This window comes from Scyliorhinus torazame, chromosome 8 (assembly GCF_047496885.1).
Source record: "Scyliorhinus torazame isolate Kashiwa2021f chromosome 8, sScyTor2.1, whole genome shotgun sequence".
NCBI lineage: Eukaryota > Metazoa > Chordata > Chondrichthyes > Carcharhiniformes > Scyliorhinidae > Scyliorhinus > Scyliorhinus torazame.
Genome location: NC_092714.1, coordinates 150,452,694 through 150,479,669, shown reverse-complemented (window position 1 = coordinate 150,479,669; position 26,976 = coordinate 150,452,694). Strand labels below are relative to the sequence as shown.

The 26,976-nt window shown below is 53.6% G+C and overlaps 1 protein-coding gene across 2 annotated transcripts in view; it reads right to left on the bottom strand.

The window, feature by feature from the left end:
• The window catches only part of LOC140428191 (cilia- and flagella-associated protein 44), a 371,239-nt gene that overhangs the window by 298,967 nt on the left and 45,296 nt on the right, over window positions 1-26,976 (bottom strand). For both annotated transcript variants that reach the window (XM_072514361.1, XM_072514362.1), the window contains 3 exons: window positions 25,745-25,847; window positions 7,385-7,601; window positions 4,964-5,078 (listed from right to left, as the gene is read on the bottom strand). In XM_072514361.1, the coding sequence (XP_072370462.1) occupies window positions 4,964-5,078; window positions 7,385-7,601; window positions 25,745-25,847 (435 nt within the window). The remainder of the gene's footprint in view (window positions 1-4,963; window positions 5,079-7,384; window positions 7,602-25,744; window positions 25,848-26,976) is intronic.

Here is a 26,976-nt window from a genome sequence, read left to right as displayed (position 1 = left end):
CTAGTTCAAGATTCTCTTAAGGTTAACGTGCAAGCAGTTAGGAAGGCAAATGGAATGTTAACATTCATGTCGAGAGGGCTAGAGTACAAGAGCAGGGATGTACTTCGGAGGCACAAAGCTGATTGAGGAGATTAGGGAGGATTTTAAGAGGTGGGATACACTGCACCGGACTCTGGCAGGGAGAGTCCAAGTGGTGAAAATGAATGCCCTGCCAAGGTTCTTATTCATATTCCAGATGCTCCCAATTTTTCTACCAAAGGCCTTTTTCCGGAAGTTGGATACAGTTATTTCAGAGTTTGTGTGGGCGGGGATGGTACCAAGGGTAAAGAGGATCCTGTTGCAGAGGCAGAGGCAGAAGGGGGGATGGTGTTGCCAAACCTGTTGCATTATTATTGGGTGGCGAAGTGGAAAAGGTGAGGTGGTGGCTTGAGGGAGAGGGGATGGAATGGGTTAGGATGGAGGAAGCATTCTGTAGGGGGTCCAGCCTGAGGGCTGTGATGACGGCACCTTTGCTGCTGGTGCCAAGGAGATATACGGAGAGCCCAGTTGTACAGTCCACGATGAAGGTGTGGAACCAGCTGAGGAGGCATTTTAGGACAGAGGGGATGTCGCTGTTAATACCACTATGTGAGAACCACAGATTTGAACCGGGAGGGACGGATGTTCTGTATAGGAAGTGGAGAGAAGTGGGGCTGGTGAGGGTGAGGCATTTGTACCTGGAAGAGAGGTTCACAAGCACAGAGGAGCTGAAGGAGAGGGTAGAACCCCCAACAGGATGTGAATTTAGATATTTACAGATAAGGGACTTTGCACGGAAGGTCTGGAAAGGATTCCCCAAGCTGCCGAAGTGTGGCCGAGTAGAGAGGCTGCTGCTCTCGGACTTGGAAGAGGAGGGCAGGATTGTGGACAGTTTTGGATGGTTGGGAGAGCAGGGAGGTGAGCGGGTGGTGGATGTTAAGTAGAATTGGGAGGGGGGCTGGGACGGGAGATAAATTGGGGAGTATGGAGTGAGGCACTACGCAGGGTAAACTTGACCTCCTCATGTGCGAGGATGAGTCTGATACAATTCAAGGTAGTACATAGGGTGCAAATGACTCGAGCGAGGAAGTGTGGGCGAGTACCAGCAAATCACGCGCATATGTTCTGAGGCTGCGAGAAATTGGAGAGATACTGTGCGGAAGTTTTCATAACACAGCAAAGATTGTGGGGGAGGAGGTCGGGCCGGACTCTATGATGATAATCTTCTGGATATCGGAGAAGCTGGAGTTGATGGAGGGAAGGAAGGCCATTGCTGTGGCCTTCGCTTCTCTGGTTGACCGACAAAGAATTTTATTGGAATGGCAGTTGGCGACACCACCAGGGGGTGTAGCCTGGCTAGGAGATTGATATGATTTTTCCCGTTTGGAAAAAAATCAAGTATGAACTGAGGGGTTCAGGGGAGTGCTTCAAGGCAAGGTGGGGCTGTTTGTGGCCATGTTTGAGGAGAATCTATGGAACTCTTTGCCACTGACGGCTGTGGAGGCCAAATCACCGAGTGTCTTTAAGACAGAGGTTCTTGATCAATAAGAGGATCAGGGGTTATGGAGAGAAGGCAGGAGAATGGGGATGAGAAGCATATCAGCCACGATTGAATGATGGAATAGACTCGATGGGCTGAGTGGCCTAATTCTGCTCCTACGATTTTCTGAGCATCTGGAAAGACACTGCTTGATTAGGGATAGTCAGCACGAATTTGTGAGGGGTAGGTCTTGACTTACAAGTCTTATTGAATTCTTTGAGGAGGTGACCAAGCATGTGGATGAAGGTAAAGCAGTGGATGTAGTGTACATGGATTTTAGTAAGGCATTTGATAAGGTTCCACATGGTAGGCTTATGCAGAAAGTAAGGAGGCATGGGATAGTGGGAAATTTGGCCAGTTGGATAATGAACTGGCTAACCGATAGAAGTCAGAGAGTGGTGGTGGATGGCAAATATTCAGCCTGGATCCCAGTTACCAGTGGCGTACCGCAGGGATCAGTTCTGGGTCCTCTGCTGTTTATGATTTTCATTAATGACTTGGATGAGGGAGTTGAAGGGTAGGTCAGTAAATTTGCAGACGATACGAAGATTGGTGGAGTTGTGGATAGTGAGGAGGGCTGTTGATGGCTGCAAAGAGACATAGATAGGATGCAGAGCTGGGCTGAGAAGTGGCAGATGGAGTTTAACCCTGAAAAGTGTGAGGTTCTCCATTTTGGAAGGACAAATATGAATGCGGAATACAGGGTTAACGGTAGAGTTCTTGGCAATGTGGAGGAGCAGAGAGATCTTGGGGTCTATGTTCATACATCTTTGAAAGTTGCCACTCAAGTGGATAGAGCTGTGAAGAAGGCCTATGGTGTGCTAGCGTTCATTAACAGAGGGATTGAATTTAAGAGCCGTGAGGTGATGATGCAGCTGTACAAAACTTTGGTAAGGCCACATTTGGAGTACTGTGTACAGTTCTGGTCGCCTCATTTTAGGAAGGATGTGGAAGCTTTGGAAAAGGTGCAAAGGAGATTTACCAGGATGTTGCCTGGAATGGAGAGTAGGTCTTACGAGGAAAGGTTGAGGGTGCTAGGCCTTTTCTCATTAGAACGGAGAAGGATGAGGAGCGACTTGATAGAGGTTTATAAGATGATCAGGGGAATAGATAGAGTAGACAGTCAGAGACTTTTTCCCCAGATGGAACAAAGCATTACAAAGGGACATAAATTTAAGGTGAATGGTGGAAGATATAGGGGGGATGTCAGAGGTAGGTTCTTTACCCAGAGAGTAGTGAGGGCATGGAATGCACTGCCTGTGGAAGTAGTTGAGTTGGAAACATTAGGGACCTTCAAGCAGCTATTGGATAGGTACATGGATTATGGTAGAATGATATAGTGTAGATTAATGTGTTCTTAAGGGCAGCACGGTAGCATTATGGATAGCACAATTGCTTCACAGCTCCAGGGTCCCAGTTTCGATTCCGACTTGGGTCACTTTCTGTGCGGAGTCTGCACATCCTCCCCGTCTGTGCGTGGGTTTCCTCCGGGTGCTCCGGTTTCCATCCACAGTCCAAAGATGTGCAGGTTAGGTGGATTGGCCATGATAAATTGCCCTTAGTGTCCAAAATTGCCCTTAGTGTTGGGTGGAGGTGTTGACCTTGAGTAGGGTGCTCTTTCCAAGAGCTGGTGCAGACTCAATGGGCCGAATGGCCTCCTTCTGCACTGTAAATTCAATGATAATCTATGATTAATCTAGGACAAAGGTTCGGCACAATATCGTGGGCCAAAGGGCCTGTTCTGTGCTATATTGTTCTATGTTCTATGTTCTATGAATGTGTAACCCAGACTCGTGCTGTGCCTATGCAGGCAAGTTGCGAGTTTTATGTTCTGGGCACCTTAGGAAACAGAAGGTTGGAAAACCTCACATTCGATCAAGTGTATCCCAAAAGCTAATGCCTCTCAATCAGTACCTCGTTGATATTGCAAATCAGACATCTTCCGTTCCTAACAGGACACCAGGAAAAAAATCTTGAAGGGCAGCACGATGGCGCAGTGGTTAGCATTGCTCTCTCATGGCGCCGAGGTCCCACGTTTGATCCCGGCTCTGGGTCACTGTCCACCGTGTGGAGTTTGCACATTCTCCCCATGTTTGCGTGCCCCCCCCCCCCCACACACAACCCAAAGATGTGCAGGGTAGGTGGATTGGCCATGCTAAAATTGCCCTTTAATTGGAAAAAATGAATTGGGTACTCTAAATTCATTTTTTTTTTTTTAAACATCTTGGGGGCGGGATTCTCCGTCCGCCATGTTTTCCTGGATGGCGCGCCCTCCCTGGTAGCACGATTCTCTATTCCTGCCATCTTCCAATGGGATTTCCCATTTTGGCCATCCCACACCGCTGGGAAACCCGCGGGCGTGAGTGCACTTCCTGCACAATGGAGAATCCTGCTGGTGGAGAGTCCAGCAACCTATCTGAATAGCAAGCCTTCTCTTAATTTCTACTTCCAACCTATCTCTCCGTCTCCCTTCACAGCCTGCATTTGAAATGCTGAGACACATTATAAGGTGCTGTGTAAATGGAGGTTTTTCCTTCCAACAATCAAATACAGTGTCTGTGACAACCATGGACCAGAATTCTCTGGACATTGTGATTCTGTTTTCCCGCCAGCACCCCAACCCTGTCCGTGGGTTTCCGGCAACATGGGGTGGCTTCAATGGGAAAATCCCATTGACAAGCGGTGGGAGTAGAAAATCCCACCACCAGCGAACGCCACTACCGAGAAACATGGGACTGGGGGAACTGGAGAATTCCGCCGCTTATAATTGATATCAAAAGTGATCAATCCTTTGTTTAAAAAAAAAGTACGAGTACATCTCACTCAGACATCCCACGCAATCTTCCTCTTTCTTGCATCCTCATATCGTGAATGTATCTACAGAAGATTCCTCCCATTCTCTGTGATCTATAATCTTGCTCCATTTTCACTGCGTTAAAATGAAGACGTGTGGAACCATCTCCAAATTCATTTTGTCTCCCAAGATCTCAACGTTTGGGAACTTATCTCACTCAGTGCTCTCTGCCTTTAACAATTTTAAATTCAATCACTTGACTACCATTTCATGATTTACCTAATCTTCTGTTCTAGTCTCCTCTGTCCCACTTTCTAGTATAAATCTTGACTCTGCATTTAGCTTTCTTTAATGAGGATGTTCTTAGATACTGCTTGCCTGATTCCTTGCAAAACTTTTCTATCAGAAAATGCAGGTAAAGGTTTATATTTGTATTTGGTGTGACAGGTGATGTGACACAAGAATAATTCCAAAATACAACGATACTTTGAAATCAATAATAGAAAATCGTCTAAATTTTCCTTCATCATCACATCTCTTCTTGAAAAACTGAATGTTATCTTCCCTGAATGTTATCTTCCTAACTCGGGGTAGAAAATTGCCAACAGTACCTTTCCATCTGGTAACTCTACATAACCATCAATGTCTGTCAGCGCAGTTTTGCCAAACCTGCCAAGTTCACCTTGCAGTTTCAGCCCAGTGAAGGTCTCCACCATCTTCCAAAACCTGGAGACATTAAGAAACCAAACAATGAGTTGAGAATCTCCACAGGTTGCATGCTTTGCATGTGCCTTCTTGCAAAGTTGTAATACTACAGAGGCTGCATATAGCAACATCACTATTCCCGTCCAGAATGGAGATGACTTCATAACACAAATGTGTCAGTAGAACATTCTTCTGACTATATGCCAGTATATACCCTTGCTGGGTATTATTTGGAGACAATCACATCCAACTATACCTTTGCTCTTTATGTTAACTGCAAGATCATGTTAAAAACAGCATAAGTTGACTTCTCACTGTCGCTGTACATTATGCTGTCTTGTAGAAACAAAGTCACTGTCTCCAATAAAATAAAAGCAATGAGAAAACACAGTTTACTTTGTACATAAAATGAGGCACCCGCTGAACTGTCAGTGATGAGTTGCAATTCTACAACTCTTTGCATCTACCTTGGAAACATGGAGGCCCATAGCACAATTTAAGCTAATCTTACTATATTAGAGCAATTTTCCTCCCGTGGGAATCATGCAGGTGGAATACCCAAATTAGTAATGATCATTTGATATCAATACTATATTATATCTAAATATATGTCCTAGACTTGCACGTACAGGGTACAATTTCAAAATCTGCAGATACTCAAAACTTGTAAGTATTGTGATCTGAGGAGGATACAAATATACCTCAAGAAAACATATTTAGGTTTGTTTAATGAACAGATATGTGGCAGATTAAATTTAATGCAGAGAAATGTGAAGTATCCATTTTGGTAGGAAGAATGAGGAGAGACAACATAAAATAGAGGAATCAATTCTGAAGTGTGTGCTGGAGCCAGAGTAACTGGGGAGATCTGTACATAAATCATTGAAGATGGCAAGGCAGGTTGAGAAAGCAGTTAATAAAGCATGCAGCATCCTGGATATTATAAATTGGAGCATAAGAGTCAATAGGGCTCAAAGTGGACAGTTGGGTAGCACAGTGGCACAGTGGTTAGCACTGCTGCCTCACAGGGCCGGGGACCCAGGTTTGATACCGGCATTGGGTCACTGTCTGTGTGGAGTTTGCACATTCTCCCCGTGTCTGCGTGGGTTTCCTCCAGGTGCCCCGGTTTCTTCTCACAGTCTAAAGATGTGCAGGTTATGTGGATAGGCCATTCTAAATTGCCCCTTTGGTCCAAAGGTGGATTATGGGAGAGTGGACCTAGGTAGATTTGATAGGTCAAATGGTTTCCTTCTGCACTTCTACGGATTCTGGTACAAAAGCAAGGAGGTTATGATAAACCGGTATAAAACACTAGTTCGGCCTCAGCTTGAGTATTGTGTCCAGTTCTGGGCACCACACTTTAGGAAGGATTTGAAGGCGTTAAGATAGGGTGCAGAAAAGATTCACAAGAATGGTTTCGGGGATATGGAGCCTCAGCTACATGGTTAAATTGAGGGGCTGTTTAGCACAGGGCTAAATCGCTGGCTTTGAAAGCAGACCAAGGCAGGCCAGCAACACGGTTCAATTCCTGTAACAGCCTCCCCGAACAGGCGCCGGAACGTGGCGACTAGGGGCTTTTCACAGTAACTTCATTGAAGCCAACTTGTGACAATAAGCGATTTTCATTTCATTTCATTTCAAATTGGAGAAGCTGGGACTGTACTACTTTGGTGAAGAGAAAATTTAATAGAGGTGCTCAAAATCAGGAGGGATCCAGACAGAGTGGATGGGGGGAAACTGGTCATTGGCAGAACCTTTGTGATCCAGAGGGCATAGATTTAAGGTGCTTAGCAACAGAAGAAATAGCGACGTGAGGAAAAACACTTTTCCACAGCACCACTGAAGAATGTGGTGGTGGCAGATTCAATTTGGGCCTTCAAAGGAGAATTGGATCATGATGTGAAAATAAACAAGTTGCAGTTCTACAGGGAAAAAGCTAGGGAATGGGGCTAGGTGAGTTGCTCTGGACAGTCACCATGGATACCACAGGCCAAATGGCCCCTTTCTGCGCTGTAACTAATCTATAATTCTACGCTAAGACCCAAAGCACTTAGGAACATAAGTACCCTCAACATAATTTGTTGAAGTAGCTAACTACACCCGCACTCTCAGTATTACAATGCTGCAATGTTTCTCTGACCTGCACTTCATGCAAGCATGGTTCCCTATTGGGAGTGGGGAGCAGCAGCATAGACATTCCCATGCACACTTTGTTCCCAAGCCAACCTTCTTAATTTACTCAATTCACAATCAGAAAACTATTAAAGCACAAGATACTAACAGGGGATGCAATCCAGAATTGATGACAACTTGGTTTGGTCACAGACCTGATATGTCCTGTCCCGGAGGTCGTTAGCTGTTCCTCATTTTCTGGCGAGAAGGTGACCCGATAAACATCCTGCGAAAAAGCTTTCGAGCGCAGCACTATTTTTTCCTGCTTCCAATTCCAGATGGTGAGCATGTAATCTGGATTCCCCCCCACACTGGCCAGCAGATTACCTGATGCATTAAAGTCAGCAAAAGCATAAGACTGCTCGGTTCCTCCTAGGAAGGAAGAATACACAGAATGATTGTTCTCCACAGTAATCTTATTCATCATAACAAGGGAACCTGTGCTCAGTATAGTTGTTGCAATTTAGCAGTAGCCACCTATCTCTCACATTGTAGGCACATACGTTATCAGATGCTAATCAACCTTAAGAGGGGTAAATACTAGTTACTTACTACTGACTGCCACAGGACCTTGAGCCAAAGTATATTTAAATTTTCAGTGTACCCTGAAAAGACAATTAAAGTTTGAACAATCTGCTTACTTGAGTTTTTTTTAAATATTTCCAATTAAGGGGCAATTTAGTGTGGTCAATCCACCAACCCTGCACATCTTTAGGGTGTGAGGTGTGACCCATGCAGACAGGGGGGAATGTACAACTCCACATGGGCAGACACCTGGGGCTGGACATATTAGCGATCGGTAGCAAGGTTTTGTGAAGGGGTGGTCATGTCTCACTAACTTGATTGAGTTTTTTGAGGAAGTGACGAAGATGATTGATGAAGAAAGGGCAGTGGGTTTTATCTACATGGACTTCAATAAAGCCTTTGACAAGGTCCCTCATGGCAGACTGGTACAAAAGGCGAAGTCACAGGGAATAGAGCTGGCAAGATCGATACAGAACTGGCTTAGTCATAGAAGACAGAGGGTGGCAGTGGAAGGGTGTTTTTCTGAGTGGAAGGCTGTGACTAGTGGTGTTCCGCAGGATCAGTGCTAGGACCTTTGTTGCTCGTGGTATATATAAATGATTTGGAGAAAAATGTAGCTGGTCCTATTAGTACGTTTGCACAAAAATTGGTGGAGTTGTAGATAGTGAAGAGGATTGTCAGAAGATACAGCAGGATATAGATCAGTTGGAGACTTGGGCGGAGAAATGGCAGATGGAGTTTAATCCGGACAAATGTGAGGCAATGCATTTTGGAAGGTCTAATACAGGTACTAATTATAGAGTAAATGGCAGAACTCTTAGGAGTATTGACAGGCAGAGAGATCTGGGCGTACAGGTCCACAGGTCACTGAAAGTGGCAACGCAGGTGGATAAGGCAGTCAAGAAGGCATACGGTATGTTTGCCTTCATTGGTCAGGGCTTTGAGTATACAAATTAGCAAGTCATGCTGCAGCTGTACAGAACCTTGGTTAGACCACATTTGGAATATTGCATACAATTCTGGTCGCCACACTACCAGAAGGATGTGGATGCTTTTGAGAGGGTATAGAGGATGTTTACCAGAATGTTGCCTGGTCTGGAGGGTATTAGTTATAAGGGGATCTAAAACTAGAGGGCATAGGTTTAAAGTGAGAGGGGAGAGATACAAAAGGGTCCAGAGGAGCAATTTATTCACACAGAGGGTGGTGAGTGTCTGGAACGAGCTACCAGAGGCAGTGGGTAGAGGCGGGTACAATTTTGTCTTTAAAAAAGCATTTAGATAGTTATATGGGTAATATGGGTATAAGAGGGGCATGGCCCAAATGTAAGCAATTAGGACTAGCTTAGTGGTTAAAAACTGGACGGCATGGACAAGTTGGGCTGAAGGGCCTGTTTCCATGCTGTAAACCTCTATGACTCTAATGAGAGAAACATAGAAAATAGGAGGCCATTCAGCCCTTCTAGATTGCTCCACTATTCATTATGATCGCGGCTGACCATTCAATTCAATAGACTAATCCCACTTACTCCCACATCTTTTGATCCCCTTCACCCTAAGTGCTATATCTAACTGCTTCTTGAAAACAGGCAATGTTTTGACCTCAACTACTTCCTGCGATAACGGATTCCCCAGGCCGACCACTCTCTGGGTGAAGAAATTTCTACTCATCTTGGCCTTAAGTGGTTTACCCCGTATCCTCAGACTGTGACCCCGGGTTCTGGACCCACCCACCATGACAAATATCCTTCCTGCATCTACCCTGTCTAGTCCTGTTATAATTTTATAGATTTCCAGGAGATTCCCCCTTCATTCTTCTGAACTCCAGCAAATACAATCCTAACCGATTCAATTGCTCCTCATACGTCAGTCCGACATCCCAGGAATCAGTTTGGCAAACCTTTGCTGCATGCCCTCTAGAGCAAGAACGTTCTTACTCAGATAAAGATAGAGTATAATTGCAGCAAGACCTCCCTGCTCCTGTACACGAATCCTCTCGCTATGAAGGCCAACATACCATTTGCTTTATTTACCGCCTGCTGCACCTTCAGTGATTGCCTTCAGTGACTGGTGTACGAGGACACCCAGGTCTCGTTGCACAATCCTCTCTCCTAATTTATGGCCATTCAGATAATAATCTGTATTCTTGATTTTGCGACCAAAATGAATAACGTTGCATTTCTCCAAATTAAGCTGCATCAGCCATTCATTTGTCCAATCACTCAACTTGTCTAAAGCTTACGAAATCGTAAAATTTGCAGTGCACTGGCTCTTGGAATTAGCACCCCACTAAAGCCCACACCTCCACCCTATCCCCGTAACCCAGTAACAGTGGTTAGCACTGTTGCTTCAGAGTGTCAGGGTCCCAGGTTTGATTTCCGACGTGGGTCACTATCTGTGCGGAGTCTGCACATTCTCCCCGTGTCTGTGTGGGTTTCCTCCGGGTGCTCCAGTTTCCCCCCACAAGTCCCAAAAGATGTGCTATTAGGTCATTTGGACATTCTGAATTCTCCTTCTGTGTACCCGAACAGGTGCCGGAATGTGGTGACTAGGGGCTTTTCACGTAACTTCACTGCAGTGCTAATGTAAGCCTACTTGTGACACTAAAGATTATGATTATTATAACATTTTGGGATACTTAAGGACAATTTAGCATGGCCAATCCACCTAACCTGAACATCTTTGGACTGTGGGAGGAAACCGGAGCACCTGGAGGAAACCCACGCAGACACGGGAGAATGTGCAGACTCCGCACAGACAGTACCCAAGCCGGGAATCAAACCTGGGACTCTGGAGCTGTGAAGCAACAGTGCTAACCACTGGGCTACCGTGCCGCCCACTGAAGGATCTCTGCATCCTCCTCACAGCTCACCCTCCCCACAACTTGGGTGTCATCTGCAAATTTGGAGGCATTACATTTTGTTTCCTCAACTAGATCATATTATGAATATCTGTGGTTCGAGCACCAATCTCTGCAGTATGCCACTAGTCACTGCTTGCCAATTTGAAAAAGACCTGTTAATTCCTACTTTGTTTCCGGTATATCAACCAGTTTTATATCCCATCTCAATACACTACCCCTAATCCCGCGCACTTTCATTTTACACGCTAATCTCCTATATGGGACTTTGTCAAAAGCCTTCTGAAAGTCCAAATTTACCACATCCACTGGCTCCCCCTCGTCAACTATTCTAGTTACATTCTTGAAGATATTGCATGAATTTGGATTGTTTTTCACTGGAATGACGGAGGTTGAGGGGCGACCTAACAGAGGTTTACAAAATTATGAGTGGTGTGGACAGAGTGGATAGATAGAGCTTTTTCTCAGGGTGGAAAAGTCAATTACCAGGGAACATAGGTTTAAGGTGCAAGGGGAAAGGTTTACAGGAGATATGCGAGGCTGGTATTTTACACAGAGGGTGTTGAGTGCTTGGGAAGTGCTGCCGGGAAAGGTGGGGGAAGCAAATACGATAGCTGCAGCTTGCTGAATACATGAATAGGATGGGACAAGAGGGACATGAACCCCAAATCTGCAGATTTTAGGCAGGTATCATGATCGGTGCAGGTTTGGAGGGTTGAAGGGCCTGTTCCTGTGCTGTATTGTTCGTTCTTTGAGTGGGAAGGCATTCCTGTTAATGGACCTCTCTGGCCTGCCACTTGATGGCTAGGTGGGTGCAGTCAACTAGTGGGAATCCAGTGATTGTGGAAATTCCAAGTGTCTTCTGAGTCTGAGAGACCCCATTAGTGATATAATGTCCAGCTCTGGTAAAAGAGGGAATATGTGAGCATTGTGACCCTGCTATGTACAGCAATTGTGAAAAGCTGTAGCGGTTGGCACTGAACCGCGAAATGCATGAAAGGCAAAGAAGTTCAAGACCATGGCGCCCTTGACTACTTTGGCAGGGCCTGGCTATGAGTGGATCGAGATGTGAGATCCTCATTGACAAGGGCATAGATATCTGTGACCATCCCCCTGGAGAGTTGTTCTCTCTCTTGGCACTGCCTTTATGGCTTGTCCACGTACCTTCACCTGTTCTGATATATCTTGCACTCTGGCAGTCTCTCTTTCATGGCTTTGTAGTCTTGATGCTGGAGGCCCTTTTCTCACTGGGCATGTTGCTAATGCAATGCCTCAATGGCCTGTGTGTGTGCTGGAGCAAGTGCCATTTTCAGCTTCACCGTTCCTGTTGTCCAGATATCCTAGCAGACTGATTCAATGCCTAAGCAACAGCAGATGTGTTGCCAGTCCTTGAGACAGCAGAGACCTCATCCATTCCTCACCACCCTACCATGATGAGCTCTGTACATAAAGGATTCACAGATGTGATATGCTATTGTATGACATAAATGATGACATACCACTCACGCTAGTCAGCCTTATGTTAGATTCGAGACAGTGGTTGCAAACATGTCTAAGAGCTCTGTGCCTACTCTGTAACCAATACATTGCCCTGGGAAATTAACCAGGGAGTGCCTGTTCCCTGTTAGGTGAAAAAGGTGCAAAGTGTGGACATGACCCTTCTGTCTGCAAAATACTTTGTCTCCAAGATGTCTTCCCTAAGGGCCGAGAATACCGAGGGAAATTGAATCCCCGAAAACTATGAGGGGGAGGGGCAGAAGGGGTGTTGGAGTTAGCATCAGTAGTTGCAGAAAAGGAGTTACAGAAATGCAATGGAAATAGGATAAAGAGTTAACAGATGCTAATGTATGACACAGATGATGGTGATGTGCCACTGACACAAGTCAGTCAAGTGTCAGACACTTCCTCTCTCGAGTCCTTACTCTGTAATCTGTTTTGAAGTAATACTAATAAACAAGTGTTAAGCAGTTGCCAGAGTACGACTACAGTCTGTATCTGAGAACCAAGGCCCACGTCTAGAGTCCAAGACAAAAGGGCCCAATTTCAGAAAGGCTTCTCCAATTCTCAGTATTTGCAGTGAGACATTTCTGCCAGTTCTAACAATTCAAATCCAGTTTCCAAAACGTCCCATGCAGATTGAGCCGCCTCCATTATTGTTTACGCTTCCATTCACTCGGCATGCTTGCTGAAGGCTTCTGATTCTCAGCCACCTCCCGGAAAATTGTGTGGGGTCTGAAATGAGGACTTTTAATGTGACCTCAGGAAACCTAATGGATGCTTCAATAGGAAAGGGTCTAGTGCTTCCAGTGCTGTGCACATTGATTAAGGGTGGAAACAGAAACAGGATTTCTGGCCATGCTGCGCGGTAATCATTTTTTGCCGACCTGCCTCCATTCCGTCCTGATTCCTGACTGGAAAAGTCTGGCCACAGTCCTTAAGTGTTGACAGTGCCATCCCGTGGAAGAAAATGTACTATCATTAAAATATCAGGATCTCAAGAACAAGTACACTAGACTTGCGGCTTTCCAAGCAGCGGGCTGAATTTTCAATCGCCCATGGGGAGGAGTACCGATGCAAGTGGGCTTGGAAAATCACCCACTGGGAAGGCGCCACCAATTCCCAAAGGGAGGGCAAGAGGGAGCGCACGCAACTCACATGTTTCCAATTAATTGTCCATCGTTGTAAAGCTTGTAAAGAGTATGGGGAGCAACAGTTGGAGTTTTTCAAATGGGAAGCAGAGGAAACATTGGAGGGACAGAGGCAGGTTTGAGCACACCTGTCAGGAACAGTGGGTGGAGAGGCATTAGTGAAGTGTGGGGGGAAAAAAATCACATGAGAGAGTGAAACTCAGTTGCTCACACAGTGGTACACAGTCACCATCGCTCGAGCTGAAGGGTTGCTTTTCCGAGGAGAGAATGTTTGGACGGTCGAGAGGAACTTCTGGCTACCTCCAGCCATGCTGGCTGGGTCTGAATCCCTGTATTCTCTTCTTCCAGCTGGAGGAATGGAACTGTCCTGTCTGCCACTGCCTCAATCAGGGGTTCAAAGGTGGCATCAAGTGAAATGTTTGACCAGCAGAGACAGCTGCCCAAATTCTGCTCTCCCAGCTCATCGATTTGTAAAGGAGTTGCAAACACAGTCCTGGTTGATGTTTGCCTTTTAAATTATCCCTCCATATCTCACATCCAGCCTCGTGCACCCACCCGACGCCCTGAGTTGGGTACAAAATACACGTCCAGGCAAAAGACAGCTGAAAACTTAGAAATTGTGTTGTCACCTCCACAGACTCGATGTGGGGTAGGAATCGGAAATATTCCAGTCACCTTCAAAATGCAACCGTGTACATGCAAGAATATGGACACCCTCTAATCAGTCACTACTGTCATTGTGTTACACTCTCTCTTCTCATCTGTCCGTCTCCTTTTTCTTCCACCTCTCTCATTAACTGTTCCTTTTGGTCTCTTTCCATCTCAGTACATAAGTCGCTCCTATTAGTTCCTTTTCAGGTGCATTGTGGTGTACATAATTATGAGCTGTGGTGATGGGACAGCACGGTGAGCTGTGGCGATGGGGCAGTGCGGTGAGCTGTGGTGATGGGGCAGCACAGTGAGCTGTGGCGATGGGGCAGTGCGGTGAGCTGTGGCGATGGGACAGCACGGTGAGCTGTGGTGATGGGGCAGCACGGTGAGCTGTGGCGATGGGGCAGTGCGGTGAGCTGTGGCGATGGGACAGCACGGTGAGCTGTGGTGATAGGGCAGCACGGTGAGCTGTGGCGATGGGACAGTGCGCTGAGCTGTGGTGATGGGGCAGCACGGTGAGCTGTGGCGATGGGGCAGCGGTGAGCTGTGGCGATGGGGCAGCGGTGAGCTGTGGTGATGGGGCAGCACGGTGAGCTGTGGCGATGGGGCAGTGCGGTGAGCTGTGGCGATGGGACAGCACGGTGAGCTGTGGTGATGGGGCAGCACGGTGAGCTGTGGCGATGGGGCAGTGCGGTGAGCTGTGGCGATGGGACAGCACGGTGAGCTGTGGTGATAGGGCAGCACGGTGAGCTGTGGCGATGGGACAGTGCGCTGAGCTGTGGTGATGGGGCAGCACGGTGAGCTGTGGCGATGGGGCAGTGCGGTGAGCTGTGGCGATGGGACAGCACGGTGAGCTGTGGTGATAGGGCAGCACGGTGAGCTGTGGTGATGGGGCAGCACGGTGAGCTGTGGCTATGCGGCAGTGCGGTGAGTTGTGGCGATGGGGGAGCGGTGAGCTGTGGCGATGGGGCAGCGGTGAGCTGTGGCGATGGGGCAGCACGGTGAGCTGTGGCGATGGGGCAGCCCGGTGAGCTGTGGCGATGGGGCAGCACGGTGCGCTGTGGCGATGGGGCAGCACGGTGAGCTGTGGCGATGGGGCAGCACGGTGAGCTGTGGTGATGGGGCAGCACGGTGAGCTGTGGCGATGGGGCAGTGCGGTGAGCTGTGGCGATGGGGCACTGTGGTGAGCTGTGGTGATGGGGCAGTGTGGTGAGCTGTGGCGATGGGGCAGCACGGTGAGCTGTGGCGATGGGGCAGAGCGGTGAGCTGTGGCGATGAGGCAGCACGGTGAGCTGTGGCGATGGGGCAGCACGGTGAGCTGTGGCGATGGGGCAGCACGGTGAGCTGTGGCGATGAGGTAGCACGGTGAGCTGTGGCGATGGGGCAGCACGGTGAGCTGTGGCGATGGGGCAGTGCGGTGAGCTGTGGCGATGGGGCAGCACGGTGGGCTATGGCGATGGGGCAGTGCGGTGAGCTGTGGCGATGGGGCAGCACGGTGAGCTGTGGCGATGGGGCAACACGGTGAGCTGTGGCGATGGGGCAGTGCGGTGGGCTATGGCGATGGGGCAGTGCGGTGAGCTGTGGCGATGGGGCAGCACGGTGAGCTGTGGCAATGGGGCAGTGCGGTGAGCTGTGGTGATGAGGCAGCACGGTGAGCTGTGGCGATGGGGCAGCACGGTGGGCTATGGCGATGGGGCAGTGTGGTGAGCTGTGGCGATGGGGCAGCACGGTGAGCTGTGGCGATGGGGCAGCACGGTGAGCTGTGGCGATGGGGCAGCTCGGTGAGCCGTGGCGATGGGGCAGCACGGTGAGCTGTGGCGATGGGGCAGCACGGTGAGCTGTGGCGATGGGGCAGTGCGGTGAGCTGTGGCGATGGGGCAGCATGGTGAGCTGTGGCAATGGGGCAGTGCGGTGAGCTGTGGCGATGAGGCAGCACGGTGAGCTGTGGCGATGGGGCAGTGCGGTGAGCTGTGGCGATGGGGCAGTGCGGTGAGCTGTGGCGATGGGGCAGCATGGTGAGCTGTGGCAATGGGGCAGCACGGTGAGCTGTGGCTATGCGGCAGTGCGGTGAGCTGTGGCGATGAGGCAGCACGGTGGGCTGTGGCGATGGGGCAGCATGGTGAGCTGTGGCAATGGGGCAGTGCGGTGAGCTGTGGCGATGAGGCAGCACGGTGAGCTGTGGCGATGGGGCAGCACGGTGAGCTGTGGCGATGGGGAAGAGCGGTGAGCTGTGGTGATGGGGCAGTGCGGTGAGCTGTGGCGATGGGGCAGTGCGGTGAGCTGTGGCGATGGGGCAGAGCGGTGAGCTGTGGCGATGTGGCAGCACGGTGACCTGTGGTGATGCGGCAGTGCGGTGAGCTGTGGCGATGCGGCAGTGTGGTGAGCTGTGGCGATTTGGCAGCACGGTGAGCTGTGGCGATGGGGCAGCACGGTGAGCTGTGGTGATGGGACAGCACGGTGAGCTGTGGCGATGTGGCAGCACGGTGACCTGTGGTGATGCGGCAGTGCGGTGAGCTGTGGCGATGCGGCAGTGTGGTGAGCTGTGGCGATTTGGCAGCACGGTGAGCTGTGGCGATGGGGCAGCACGGTGAGCTGTGGTGATGGGACAGCACGGTGAGCTGTGGCGATGGGGCAGCACGGTGAGCTGTGGTGATGGGGCAGCACGGTGAGCTGTAGCGATGGGGCAGCACGGTGAGCTGTGGTGATGGGGCAGCACGGTGAGCTGTAGCGATGGGGCAGCACGGTGAGCTGTGGCGATGGGGGAGCGCGGAGAGTTGTGGCGATGGGGCAGCACGGTGAGCTGTGGCGATGGGGCAGCATGGTGAGCTGTGGTGATGGGACAGCACGGTGAGCTGTGGCGATGGGACAGCACGGTGAGCTGTGGCGATGGGGCAGCACGGTGAGCTGTGGTGATGGGGCAGCACGGTGAGCTGTGGCGATGGGGCAGCACGGTGAGCTGTGGTGATGGGGCAGCACGGTGAGCTGTAGCGATGGGGCAGCACGGTGAGCTGTGGCGATGGGGGAGCGCGGAGAGTTGTGGCGATGGGGCAGCACGGTGAGCTGTGGTGATGGGGCAGTGCGGTGAGCTGTGGTGATGGGGCAGTGCGGTGAGCTGTGGCGATGGGGCAGTGCGGTGAGCTGTGGCGATGGGGCAGAGCGGTGAGCTGTGGCGATGTGGCAGCACGGTGACCTGTGGTGATGCGGCAGTGCGGTGAGCTGTGGCGATGCGGCAGTGCGTTGAGCTGTGGCGATTTGGCAGCACGGTGAGCTGTGGCGATGGGGCAGCATGGTGAGCTGTGGCGATGGGGGAGCGCGGAGAGTTGTGGCGATGGGGCAGCACGGTGAGCTGTGGTGATGGGGCAGTGCGGTGAGCTGTGGCGATGGGGCAGTGCGGTGAGCTGTGGCGATGGGGCAGAGCGGTGAGCTGTGGCGATGTGGCAGCACGGTGACCTGTGGTGATGCGGCAGTGCGGTGAGCTGTGGCGATGGGGCAGCACGGTGACCTGTGGTGATGCGGCAGTGCGGTGAGCTGTGGCGATGCGGCAGCACGGTGAGCTGTGGCGATTTGGCAGCACGGTGAGCTGTGGCGATGGGGCAGCACGGTGAGCTGTGGCGATGGGGCAGAGCGGTGAGCTGTGGTGATGGGGCAGTGCGGTGAGCTGTGGCGATGGGGCAGTGCGGTGAGCTGTGGCGATGGGGCAGCGCGGTGAGCTGTGGCGATGGGGCAGCGCGGTGAGCTGTGGCGATGGGGCAGCACGGTGAGCTGTGGCGATGGGGCAGCACGGTGAGCTGTGGCGATGTGGCAGCGCGGTGAGCTGTGGCGATGGGGCAGCGCGGTGAGCTGTGGCGATGGGGCAGCACGGTGAGCTGTGGCGATGGGGCAGCGCGGTGAGCTGTGGCGATGGGGCAGCGCGGTGAGCTGTGGCGATGGGGCAGCGCGGTGAGCTGTGGCGATGGGGCAGCACGGTGAGCTGTGGCGATGGGGCAGCACGGTGAGCTGTGGCGATGTGGCAGCACGGTGAGCTGTGGCGATGGGGCAGTGCGGTGAGCTGTGGCGATGGGGCCGAGCGGTGAGCTGTGGCGATGGGGCAGCACGGTGAGCTGTGGCGATGGGGCAGAGCGGTGAGCTGTGGTGATGGGGCAGAGCGGTGAGCTGTGGCGATGGGGCAGAGCGGTGAGCTGTGGCGATGGGGCAGCGCGGTGACCTGTGGCGATTGGGCAGCGGTGAGCTGTGGCGTTGGGGCAGTGCAGTGAGCTGTGGCGATGGGGCAGCGCGGTGAGCTGTGGCGATGCGGAAGTGCGGTGAGCTGTGGTGAAGGGGCAGCACGGTGAGCTGTGGTGATGGGGCACCACGGTGAGCTGTGGCGATGGGGCAGTGCGGTGAGCTGTGGCTATGCGGCAGTGCGGTGAGCTGTGGTGATGGGGCAGTGCGGTGAGCTGTGGCTATGCGGCAGTGCGGTGAGCTGTGGTGATGGGGCAGTGCGGTGAGCTGTGGTGATGGGGCAGTGCGGTGAGCTGTGGCGATGGGGCAGTGCGGTGAGCTGTGGCGATGGGGCAGTGCGGTGAGCTGTGGCGATGGGGCAGTGCGGTGAGCTGTGGCTATGCGGCAGTGCGGTGAGCTGTGGCGATGGGGCAGTGCGGTGAGATGTGGCGATGGGGCAGCGCGGTGAGCTGTGGCGATGGGGCAGAGCGGTGAGCTGTGGCGATGGGGCAGTGTGGTGAGCTGTGGGGATGGGACAGCACGGTGAGCTGTGGTGATGGGGCAGTGTGGTGAGCTGTGGCGAAGGGGCAGCACGGTGAGCTGTGGTGATGGGGCAGCACGGTGAGCTGTGGTGATGGGGCAGCACGGTGAGCTGTGGGGATGGGACAGCAGGGTGAGCTGTGGCGATGGGGCAGCACGGTGAGCTGTGGCGATGGGGCAGCGGTGAGCTGTGGCGATGGGGCAGCACGGTGAGCTGTGGCGATGGGGCAGCACGGTGAGCTGTGGTGATGGGGCAGCACGGTGAGCTGTGGCGATGGGGCAGCACGGTGAGCTGTGGCGATGGGGCAGCACGGTGAGCTGTGGCGATGGGGCAGCACGGTGAGCTGTGGCGATGGGGCAGCACGGTGAGCTGTGGCGATGGGGCAGCACGGTGAGCTGTGGCGATGGGGCAGTGCAGTGAGCTGTGGCAATGCGACAACATGGTGAGCTGTGGCGATGGGGCAGCACAGTGAGCTGTGGCGATGAGGCAGCACGGTGAGCTGTGGCGATGGGGCAGCACGGTGAGCTGTGGTGATGAGGCAGCACGGTGAGCTGTGGCGATGAGGCAGCACGTTGCGCTGTGGTGATGGGGCAGTGCGGTGAGCTGTGGCGATGGGGCAGCACGGTGAGCTGTGGCGATGGGGCAGCACGGTGAGCTGTGGCGATGAGGCAGCACGTTGCGCTGTGGTGATGGGGCAGTGCGGTGAGCTGTGGCGATGGGGCAGCGCGGTGAGCTGTGGCGATGGGGCAGCGCGGTTAGCTGTGGCGATGGGGCAGCTCGGTGAGCTGTGGCGATGGGGCAGCACGGTGAACTGTGGCGATGGGCAGCATGGTGAGCTGTGGCGATGGGGCAGCACGGTGAGCTGTGGCGATGGGGCAGCACGGTGAGCTGTGGCGATGGGGCAGCACGGTGAGCTGTGGCGATGGGGCAGCACGGTGAGCTGTGGCGATGGGGCAGCACGGTGAGCTGTGGCGATGGGGCAGCACGGTGAGCTGTGGCGATGGGGCAGTGCAGTGAGCTGTGGCGATGGGGCAGCGCGGTGAGCTGTGGCGATGGGGCAGCGCGGTGAGCTGTGGCGATGGGGCAGCGCGGTGAGCTGTGGCGATGGGGCAGTGCGGTGAGCTGTGGCGATGGGGCAGTGCGGTGAGCAGTGGTGATGGGGCAGCACGGTGGGCTGTGGTGATGGGGCAGCGCAGTGAGCTGTGGCGATGGGGCAGTGTGGTGAGCTGTGGCGATGGGGCAGTGCGGTGAGCTGTGGCGATGTGGCAGTGCGGTGAGCTGTGGCGATGGGGCAGCGCGGTGAGCTGTGGCGATGGGGCAGCACGGTGAGCTGTGGCTATGGGGCAGCACGGTGAGCTGTGGTGATGGGGCAGTGCGGTGAGCTGTGCTGATGGGGCAGCACGGTAGGCTGTGGCGATGGGGCAGCACGGTGAGCTGTGGCGATGGGGCAGCACGGTGAGCTGTGGCGATGGGGCAGTGCGGTGAGCTGTGGCGTTGGGGCAGCACGGTGAGCTGTGGCGATGGGGCAGCGCGGTGAGCTGTGGTAATGGGCCAGCACGGTGAGCTGTGGCGATGGGGCAGCACGGTGAGCTGTGGCGATGGGGCAGCACGGTGAGCTGTGGTGATGGAGCAGCACGGTGAGCTGTGGCGATGGGGCAGTGCAGTGAGCTGTGGTGATGGGGCAGTGCGGTGAGCTGTGGCTATGCAGCAGTGCGGTGAGCTGTGGCGATGGGGCAGTGCGGTGAGCTGTGGCGTTGGGGCAGCATGGTGAGCTGTGGCGATGGGGCAGCACGGTGAGCTGTGGTGATGGGGCAGTGCGGTGAGCAGTGGTGATGGGGCAGCACGGTGAGCTGTGCTGATGGGGCAGCACGGTAGGCTGTGGCGATGGGGCAGCACGGTGAGCTGTGCTGATGGGGCAGCACGGTAGGCTGTGGCGATGGGGCAGCACGGTGAGCTGTGGCGATGGGGCAGCACGGTGAGCTGTGGCGATGGGGCAGCGCGGTGAGCTGTGGTAATGGGCCAGCACGGTGAGCTGTGGCGATGGGGCAGTGCGGTGAGCTGTGGCGATGGGGCAGTGCGGTGAGCAGTGGTGATAGGGCAGCACGGTGGGCTGTGGTGATGGGGCAGTGCGGTGAGCTGTGGCATTGGGGCAGCACGGTGAGCTGTGGCGATGGGGCAGCACGGTGAGCTGTGGCGATGGGGCAGTGCGGTGAGCTGTGGTGATGGAGCAGCACGGTGAGCTGTGGTGATGGAGCAGCACGGTGAGCTGTGGCGATGGGGCAGTGCGGTGAGCTGTGGTGATGGAGCAGCACGGTGAGCTGTGGTGATGGAGCAGCACGGTGAGCTGTGGCGATGGGGCAGTGCGGTGAGCTGTGGTGATGGAGCAGCACGGTGAGCTGTGGCGATGGGGCAGCACGGTGAGCTGTGGTGATGGGGCAGTGCGGTGAGCTGTGGCTATGCAGCAGTGCGGTGAGCTGTGGCGATGGGGCAGTGCGGTGAGCTGTGGCATTGGGGCAGCATGGTGAGCTGTGGCGTTGGGGCAGCATGGTGAGCTGTGGCGATGGGGCAGCACGGTGAGCTGTGGCGATGGAGCAGCACGGTGAGCTGTGGCGATGGGGCAGCCGGGTGAGCTGTGGCGATGGGGCAGTGCGGTGAGCTGTGGTGATGGGGCAGCACGGTGGGCTGTGGTGATGGGGCAGTGCGGTGAGCTGTGGCGATGGGGCAATGCGGTGAGCTGTGGCGATGGGGCAGTGCGGTGAGCTGTGGCGATGGGGCAGTGCGGTGAGCTGTGGCGATGGGGCAGTGCGGTGAGGCAGCGCGGTGAGCTGTGGCGATGGGGTAGCACGGTGAGCTGTGGCTTTGGGGCAGCACGGTGAGCTGTGGTGATGGGGCAGTGCGGTGAGCTGTGCTGATGGGGCAGTGGGGTGAGCTGTGGCGATGGGGCAGCGCGGTGAGCTGTGGCGATGGGGCAGTGTGGTGAGCTGTGGCGATGGGGCAGTGCGGTGAGCTGTGGCGATGGGGCAGTGCGGTGACCTGTGGCGATGGGGCAGTGCGGTGAGCTGTGGCGATGGGGCAGCGCGGTGAGCTGTGGTGATGGGGCACCACGGTGAGCTGTGGCGATGGGGCAGTGCGGTGAGCTGTGGTGATGGGGCAGCACGGTGAGCTGTGGCGATGGGGCAGCACGGTGAGCTGTGGCGTTGGGGCAGCACGGTGAGCTGTGGAGGTGGGGCAGCGCGGTGAGCTGTGGTGATGGGGCAGCACGGTGAGCTGTGGCGATGGGGCAGCACGGTGAGCTGTGGCGTTGGGGCAGCACGGTGAGCTGTGGAGGTGGGGCAGTGCGGTGAGCTGTGGCGATGGGGCAGTGCGGTGAGCTGTGGCGTTGGGGCAGCACGGTGAGCTGTGGCGATGGGGCAGTGCGGTGAGCTGTGGCGATGGGGCAGCACGGTGAGCTGTGGCGATGGGGCAGCACGGTGAGCTGTGGCGATGGGGCAGTGCGGTGAGCTGTGGCGATGGGGCAGCGCGGTGAGCTGTGGCGATGGGGTAGCACGGTGAGCTGTGCGGTTGTCTATGATAATTAGGGCCGCGCGGAGGTAGCCTGGTGGGCTGCGGCGAGTGGGTAGCACACTCAGTATTGTCGAGTGAGTTGCATGGTGGTGGGGCAGCATGGTGGGCTGTGGCGATGGGGCAGCACGGTGAGCTGTGGCGATGGGGCAGTGCGGTAAGCTGTGGCGATGGGGCAGCACGGTGAGCTGTGGTGATGGGGCAGCACGGTGGGCTGTGGCGATGGGGCAGCGCGGTGAGCTGTGGCGATGGGGCAGCACGGTGAGCTGTGGCGATGGGGCAGTGCGGTGAGCTGTGGCGATGGGGCAGTGCGGTGACCTGTGGCGATGGGGCAGCACGGTGAGCTGTGGCGATGGGGCAGTGCGGTGAGCTGTGGCGATGGGGCAGTGCGGTGAGCTGTGGCGATGGGATAGCACGGTGAGCTGTGGCGATGGGGCAGTGTGGTGAGCTGTGGCGATGGGGCAGTGCGGTGAGCTGTGGCGATGGGGCAGTGCGGTGAGCTGTGGCGATGGGGCAGCGCGGTGAGCTGTGGCGATGGGGTAGCACGGTGAGCTGTGGCGATGGGGCAGCTGTGGCGATGGGGCAGTGCGGTTGTCTATGATAATTAGGGCCGCGCGGAGGTAGCCTGGTGGGCTGCGGCGAGTGGGTAGCACACTCAGTATTGTCGAGTGAGTTGCATGGTGGGCTGTGGCCAAGGGGTATCACGGTGGGCTGTGGTCAAGGGGTATTACGGTGGGCTGTGGTCAAGGGGTATCACGGTGGGCTGTAGCCAAGGGGTATCACAGTGGGCTGTAGCCAAGGGGTATCACAGTGGGCTGTAGCCAAGGGGTATCACAGTGGGCTGTGGTCAAGGGGTATCACAGTGGGCTGTAGCCAAGGGGTATCACAGTGGGCTGTGGTCAAGGGGTATTACAGTGGGCTGTGGTCAAGGGGTATCACAGTGGGCTGTGGCCAAGGGGTATCACAGTGGGCTGTAGCCAAGGGGTATCACAGTGGGCTGTAGCCAAGGGGTATCACAGTGGACTGTAGCCAAGGGGTATCACAGTGGGCTGTGGGCAAGGGATATCACAGTGGGCTGTGGCCAAGGGGTATCACAGTGGGCTGTGGCCAAGGGGTATCACAGTGGGCTGTGGCCAAGGGGTATCACGGTGGGCTGTAGCCAAGGGGTATCACAGTGGGCTGTAGCCAAGGGGTATCACAGTGGGCTGTAGCCAAGGGGTATCACAGTGGGCTGTGGCCAAGGGGTATCACAGTGGGCTGTGGCCAAGGGGTATCACGGTGGGCTGTAGCCAAGGGGTATCACAGTGGGCTGTAGCCAAGGGGTAACACAGTGGGCTGTGGCCAAGGGGTATCACGGTGGGCTGTAGCCAAGGGGTATCACGGTGGGCTGTGGCCAAGGGGTAACACAGTGGGCTGTGGCCAAGGGATAACACAGTGGGCTGTGGCCAAGGGATAACACAGTGGGCTGTGGCCAAGGGATAACACAGTGGGCTGTGGCCAAGGGGTATCACAGTGGGCTGTGGCCAAGGGGTATCACAGTGGGCTGTGGCCAAGGGATAACACAGTGGGCTGTAGCCAAGGGGTATCACAGTGGGCTGTGGCCAAGGGATAACACAGTGGGCTGTGGCCAAGGGGCATCACAGTGGGCTGTGGCCAAGGGGTAACACAGTGGGCTGTGGCCAAGGGGTATCACAGTGGGCTGTGGCCAAGGGTATCACAGTGGGCTGTGGCCAAGGGGTATCACAGTGGGCTGTGGCCAAGGGGTATCACAGTGGGCTGTGGCCAAGGGATAACACAGTGGGCTGTGGCCAAGGGGTATCACAGTGGGCTGTGGCCAAGGGGTAACACAGTGGGCTGTGGCCAAGGGGTATCACAGTGGGCTGTGGCCAAGGGGTATCACGGTGGGCTGTGGCCAAGGGGTAACACAGTGGGCTGTGGCCAAGGGATAACACAGTGGGCTGTGGCCAAGGGATAACACAGTGGGCTGTGGCCAAGGGGTATCACAGTGGGCTGTGGCCAAGGGGTATCACAGTGGGCTGTGGCCAAGGGGTATCACAGTGGGCTGTGGCCAAGGGGTATCACAGTGGGCTGTGGCCAAGGGATAACACAGTGGGCTGTGGCCAAGGGGAATCACAGTGGGCTGTGGCCAAGGGGTAACACAGTGGGTTGTGGCCAAGGGGAATCACAGTGGGCTGTGGCCAAGGGGTAACACAGTGGGCTGTGGCCAAGGGGTAACACAGTGGGCTGTGGCCAAGGGATAACACAGTGTGCTGTGGCCAAGGGGTATCACAGTGGGCTGTGGCCAAGGGGTAACACAGTGGGCTGTGGCCAAGGGGTATCACAGTGGGCTGTGGCCAAGGGGTATCACAGTGGGCTGTGGCCAAGGGGTATCACAGTGGGCTGTGGCCAAGGGGTATCACAGTGGGCTGTGGCCAAGGGGTATCACAGTGGGCTGTGGCCAAGGGGTAACACAGTGTGCTGTGGCCAAGGGGTATCACAGTGGGCTGTGGCCAAGGGGTATCACAGTGGGCTGTGGCCAAGGGGTATCACAGTGGGCTGTGGCCAAGGGGTATCACAGTGGGCTGTAGCCAAGGGGTATCACAGTGGGCTGTGGCCAAGGGGTATCACAGTGGGCTGTGGCCAAGGGGTATCACAGTGGGCTGTGGCCAAGGGATAACACAGTGGGCTGTGGCCAAGGGGTAACACTGTGGGCTGTGACCAAGGGGTAACACAGTGGGCTGTAGCCAAGGGGTAACACAGTGGGCTGTGGCCAAGGGGCATCACAGTGGGCTGTGGCCAAGGGGCATCACAGTGGGCTGTGGCCAAGGGGTATCACAGTGGGCTGTGGCCAAGGGGCATCACAGTGGGCTGTGGCCAAGGGGCATCACAGTGGGCTGTGGTATTAGACAACATAAGGGCGTGGAGCCACCAATGATGATAGGCTACATTTGTGCTCATGTGCAGGGAGAATATGAGCCTTCCTTCCTATCTCCTCGCCCCAATCCTTGTGGTTAGCTCAAACTGAGCAACAACCGCATGTCTTTTTTAAAATAAATTTTGTGTTCCCAATTCGTTTTTTCCAATTCTGGAACAATTTTAGGATGGCCAATCCACCTACCCTGCACATCTTTTTGGGTTGTGGGGGTGAGACCCACGCAGAAAAGGGGTGATTGTGCAAACTCCACAGAGAAAGTGACCCGGGGCCAGGATCGAACCCCGGTCCTCGGCGCCATGAGGCAGCAGTGCTAATCACTGTGCCACTGTGCTGCCCACAACTGCATGTTTTTTGAAAAATGCCTTTAACAAAGGAAAATTTCCCCAAGATGCTTCACAGGAATTACATTTGACAAGGTGTGACACCAACTAGATAAGGAATGAGTAGAAGGAGGAGGGAGATGTCAGAAGGTGGAGATGTTACAGGAGGGAATTAGAGAACTTAGAGGGCAGGCAGATATATATATGGCCAAAGGTGGACTGATAAGATAGGTGGATGTGCAAATGACCTGTACTGGCCTCACAGGATGGCACTCACCTCGCATGATTCTGTATGGTTTCAGGGAAGGATATTCGTAAATAATTATGTTGGGATTAATGCCCTTTTCACCGACAGCAAAATAGTTTCCGCTTGGATGAACCTATAATGGTGAACAATAACACAGGAATTAGCCACATAAACTGGATGAATAAAAGTACCTGCCAAACGGCTACTCTTGTAGAGTTTTCTTGTGTTTGTCTTTCTTCTTTCATTTCGCACAATAAAGAGAGACTTGCTCTCAAGAGGACAATGCTAGGAGAAGAATCGATTCAAGCTGTAAAAAGAATGTAGAACATTAGAAAAAGTCATTCAGACCATCAAAAGTCATCCCTCCTCTCCCATTCTATTATCCAATTTTATGTTGAACAATCCTAGAATGGTCACAGCACAGGAGACAATCCAGACCCCATTTGTTGGTGCAGGCCCTCTGTAAGAGCAGTTCATCTCCAGCCAACCGTCCTCCTTTTCCCCGTAGCCCTGCACAGTTTCCTTTGTGCCATAACTGAACCTGCTTCCTCAATCCCACTCCCAGGCAGCTTTCCAGATCCTCACCACTGCTATGCGTGAAGTTTTTCCTCGTGTCACCATTGCTTCTTTAGCCAATTACCTTAAATCTGGTAAAGGCTGGAAATGGAGACGGAATATCTGACTGTGTTGCCCAGTGGTCATTTTGTTTTTCCTCCTGTCTCCATTCCATCCTAATTTGAGCTTGGAAAATTCCAGCGACAGTGTTTAAAGGTGAAAGCACCACTGTGTGGAGGAAGCTGCATTACCATTCAAGTATCAAGATCTCATGGGAGTGTATCTTTAAAAATGGGTGTTTACCAAATAGCTGCAGTGATGTCATTGTGTGGGTGGAGCTGGAATGTGATTCTGTCTTTTACTTTCAATTTGAGCTGGCCGCTGCAGTGTGTCTTAGTTTTGTTTACAGTTGAAAGCTGGATTCAGACTACAAAGATGTTGGGGTCTCTCTCTCTGCATGTTAAAAAGATGTTCAGATCATTGATAATTTAAAAATGATACCTGCTTTCTGTAGAGATTTCAAACCTGCTGTCTTTGTTAAAAAGGGTTTTTGTGACTTATGGATGTTGTTAGGAAAGTTATTCAGAGTTACCTATAGAGGATTGTATCTGTGGGGTTTATCAGTGTTGGGAGTTGATAAACTGTTTACTGTGTGTTTATAAAGTGTTAACTGAATTCATAGAATAAACATTGTTTTATTTTAAACA